Source organism: Bidens hawaiensis, unplaced genomic scaffold (genome assembly GCF_021521415.1).
Source record: "Bidens hawaiensis isolate Kalapana, Puna unplaced genomic scaffold, B.hawaiensis_p1.1 tig00041920_1, whole genome shotgun sequence".
Taxonomy (NCBI): Eukaryota; Viridiplantae; Streptophyta; class Magnoliopsida; order Asterales; family Asteraceae; genus Bidens; species Bidens hawaiensis.
This window is the reverse complement of record NW_027505753.1, coordinates 54,372-58,578: the sequence shown is the minus strand read 5'-3', so window position 1 is coordinate 58,578 and position 4,207 is coordinate 54,372. Positions and strand designations below refer to the sequence as shown.

General features: G+C 32.8%; 1 protein-coding gene across 1 annotated transcript; it reads left to right on the top strand.

Moving 5' to 3' along the window:
• The first annotated feature begins 1,978 nt into the window (after positions 1-1,978).
• On the top strand, positions 1,979-2,945 carry LOC143615156 (BAG family molecular chaperone regulator 2-like). The gene is made up of 2 exons (XM_077088362.1): positions 1,979-2,382; positions 2,716-2,945. The coding sequence occupies exons 1-2, from the start codon at positions 2,007-2,009 to the stop codon at positions 2,943-2,945; spliced, it is 606 nt and encodes a 201-aa protein (XP_076944477.1). The 5' UTR covers positions 1,979-2,006.
• The last annotated feature ends 1,262 nt before the right edge of the window (positions 2,946-4,207 follow it).

Sequence of the window (4,207 nt, the reverse complement as noted above, 5' to 3'; positions counted from 1 at the left end):
TTTTTTAATACCTAAGACAAAATATCAAATTACAATAGAGACAAGTTAGCGAACAACAAGTTGTGAAGCCATCCCATTTTGAATGACAATCCGATCCTACTGAAAACAAAGTTATAGTTATTCGACATAGATAAGTTATTGTGCACAACCCGATGAACTCATTTCAGAAACGTAGCAGCATCGGGGGTAGGAGACCAAAATGTATCAAAAGCAAAAGGAATGAATACGTGCTAATTCTCAACACATGTCTTCTCGTGCTTAACAATTTTTTTTTATTTTGTCTTTAACATGTCTTGCCTAGCAACAATCGGTTAAAGTATATCTTTTATTAGTTCTATCAATAGATTAAACTAAGTCTAAAATATGATATCGAATATCTGCATTGGTCCTAGTATGTTGTGACAAATGTACGGGGCTATAAACAAATATAGTAGAAATTTTATAACTATAAGACATATGTTTTTCTTTATTATTGAACCACATTATTCATCATGGATAATCACATGCTACAAAAATCACATGAAAGAATCATAGTGTATATATAGTTGTTTTGTTAATGATATTTCATTTACGGAAATAGTTGTTTTCTTTGATCAGCCATTTGGATCATTGACTGGCCATTGGCTCACTCGACTACTCGATCATCTTCATTGAATAACCTAGATACCACTCTTGGGAGAAAACCCAAGTACCCAACATAAGTAACAAAATTACATAGCCCAATCGAGCTTGAACTCGTCTCCTTTAGCTCCGAGAACTCGAGCTCAACTCAATTATTAACTATTAATTATTTTGTATACATATATAATTACTTTTTGTATATTTATAATATTAATTTTGTATAGATCATAATATATTTTATTTATTTATTTATTTATTATTATTATATATAGATAAAAAGCAAATGTCTGTGCCACAAAAGTCTTTTTAAGACAAATATTTTGGTCTTTTATGTAATTACTTCTAAAAACTATACAATCTTTCTATTTGGGGCTCTGGTCAACTATCCGAACTCTCTCTTGACCATATTTGCCCAAGTTTAAGGCTCCAATCCATCAAAGGTAACAACTATTTTTTTTTGGTTAGTTATCCCTTATGTGTTGCATTATTAGTTTTCTTTATATACGTTTTATTTTTATTTTTTTAGTTTAAATATAATAAGATAATCTAGCAAAATTATTTTTTAGGTTTGGTTCTCGTACGCGTAAAATGAACATAATGGATATCAATCGAATTTGTGTCTACTCGCCGCCGTAACGCCCGAGTTTTTGTTTCAAATATTTTAAATTGACAAAACTATTTTTTGGGTTTAGTTCCGAACCGTAGCAAATATAGCCGATACTAACTAAATTTGCGTCGACTCGTCGCTACAACGACCATGTTTTATTGACCGAATAAACTTTGATTTAAGTGCATTTTTTATATAATATGCTATACGAGTCACTACTATTATAAGTGTTTAGTAATTTATGATTTGCATTTAATGTATGTACATGTACGAACTTAACTAATCACAACTGAATATGTGCCCGCCGCCGCAACATGACGAGTTGCCACCTAGTTATTATTATTATTGAAAAGTTACTATTGAGCTATCTATCTCTACAAAATAATAATATTTTTCTTTGGTTATTCAAAAAAATTTCTCTACAAAACAAACAAAAATAAAAATAAAATTATTAGTTAAATTTATTGAGATAAGTTGGGGGATCAAACCTCACTACCACCAACTTATATGGGAGATATGAGGGATGACCTTGGCTTGCCAGGGTTCGAGTCCTGATCTCACCCGGTTTTACCGACTCCTCGCTGTCGTGCCGTTTGGCGGGCGTGAGGGTTGGGTTTTATCAGGTGAATCCCTCAACAGGTGGACCGCTAGGGGCTCCGTCCGTCCAGACTAGTGGCCGGCTCGGGCTACCTTTAGCCAATGGGGGCCGCGTACGAAGTACCCAGCGTTACTTAGTTGGCCGTTAAAAAAAAGTTAAATTTATTGAGCATTTACCCTGATGTGCTTCCCATCTTTTTTACAAGGGTCCAACACCAAACCCCAGTCTTTTGGGTGCTATATAAAGCACCTCCAACCATATTACTACTTGTCTCTTTCTTGGAAAGAAAAACAGTTAAAGATGATAAAGTTGAAGTCAAAGAGATTCCAAAGGAGCCTTTCCAAGTTTCGCATTGGCGGTCACGGTAGCAACGGAGACAAGGAGTGTGGCAACACCATCACCGGAGAGATCAAATGGGAATTAAGACCCGGTGGGATGCTTGTTCAAAAGAGAGACATTGATGACCAAAGTGTTGGAAAAGAAGGATTTATCATGGTTAGAGTTGCAAATGGTTTCCAATGGCATGACATATCCATCCAAGCAACTTCAACATTTGGTAAGTCCACTCGATAAATAAACGACATCATGGTCTTACCTTATACCATTAATCTGATATGATGAACAAATTGAAAAACTTAAGATATCACATAAAACTTTAACTGAAAAGTAGTGATTACATCGAAACAGAAGGCAAGCAGACAGCAAGTTGTGCCGCTATCCCTTTTAAATTGCAAAACCCAATATTTTAAAATCTACATTGACTGATCTTGGAGTTATAATATTACTATGCATGACCCATTTGAGAACTCAATGTTGTTGTGCATATCATTCATGTTGATTTTTGCATGCTTGAAGCTTTTTCTAAGAACATTAATTTGGTTTGAAACAGGAGAATTGAAGATGTTGTTATCAATAGTGACTGGCATGGAGCCAAAGGAGCAAAGGGTATTGTTTAAGGGAAAAGAGAGGGAGGATGTGGAACATTTACACATGGTTGGAGTTGGAGAAAAAGACAAGGTTGTAGTGTTGGAAGATCCAGCCATCAAAGACAAGAAACTACATGGGTTATTAGCTACCACAAATCACAATGGAGCTTCTAATCATGCAATTAGTGTATAATAACACTAATTGATCAAGAAACAAAAATCCTAATTTATTTATGTGATCTTGATGCCATATGTTGATCAATGTTGTTTTTGGTATTCGTTTGGTCGACCTAAATCTAGACTAGATATGACGTTTTCGTGTTATAATGGCTTTCCCGTGTAAGAGTATAGTATTAATATTAAGTTATTAACATCCTTTGAGTATTTTTAAGGTTGTCAAAAAATCCACTATTGACTACAAATCAACTAAAATTATAAAATGACATTATAAGATATACGAGTAAATCTTTAAATTTTAAGGAAAAAACAAGATAACAATTTATATAAATAAAGATTAGTTTGTAACCAATCATAACCATAAGCAAGTGAAGATGTTCTTTTGCAATTCACTCCTATATACATTTGTTTCTACATATGATTTAACAAATAAAATAGTTATATGTAACGAAATAAACTAGCATATAAGATGAGAAATTAGGGGAAGTGTGCACTCATTCATAGGCCAAGAAATATTGGAAATGAAATGAGGAGTCTTGAAAATGAATCTACTTTTGAATAGTCCCAAGTTGTACAAACTATTAATTACATAAAGCTCCGTTACGCATGCTTCCTCTAAAGCTTCAACAAAGGCCCATAATTCTAGATATACATTATATTTATATAATATCATTATTTTTTTAAATCATGTTAGTTAACAAAGCTTTCTTTAAGTGGTTTCTGGATCGAAGAATACGAAAGTAGATTGGGATAGTTGGTGTAAATTTGAAGTTTTTAATTATGTAAGTTAACTTTCTTGTTTGTTCGGTTTTGGCTTTTTGCTACTCAGTAGTTGTTTATCTAATGTTGCCTTTCAAAAAAGTATATATAAATATATAGTAATACTAATGTAACCAACAAAATATCTTTTAACTATTTTCTGTTATATATGGAACGACATGACACAACTGTTTAATTTAATAATATATACAGGGAGATGCTCATTTATGCAAAGAAATAAGGCTTTCTTTTCAAGCAAAATTCTTGTAAAGAATGATGATGTCTTTTTGTACAACCTCAAATAAGAAGCAAAAAACCAAATGTTTGATGTTTCCCACTTTTGGGAGTGGGCCTATGACTAACATTCCTCATTTAAAAATGGTAGGTACAAATGTACAATTCCTTGTGTAGATTTGTTTTTAAGGTTTTTATCTTTTATGGTGTTACAAAATAGGTCATGGGGTTTTAAGTTTAACCTTTTTAAATAAATAGTTGATTTTATCAAAGATGCAAGTGTAG

What these genes read in the sequence shown, in the direction of transcription:
- LOC143615156 (XM_077088362.1), top strand. Translation starts at nt 2,007, where the DNA reads ATGTGCTTCCCATCTTTTTTACAAGGGTCCAACACCAAACCCCAGTCT. An exon ending in CCAAGCAACTTCAACATTTG is followed by an intron (nt 2,383 to 2,715) that starts GTAAGTCCACTC and finishes GGTTTGAAACAG; the next exon opens with GAGAATTGAAGATGTTGTTA.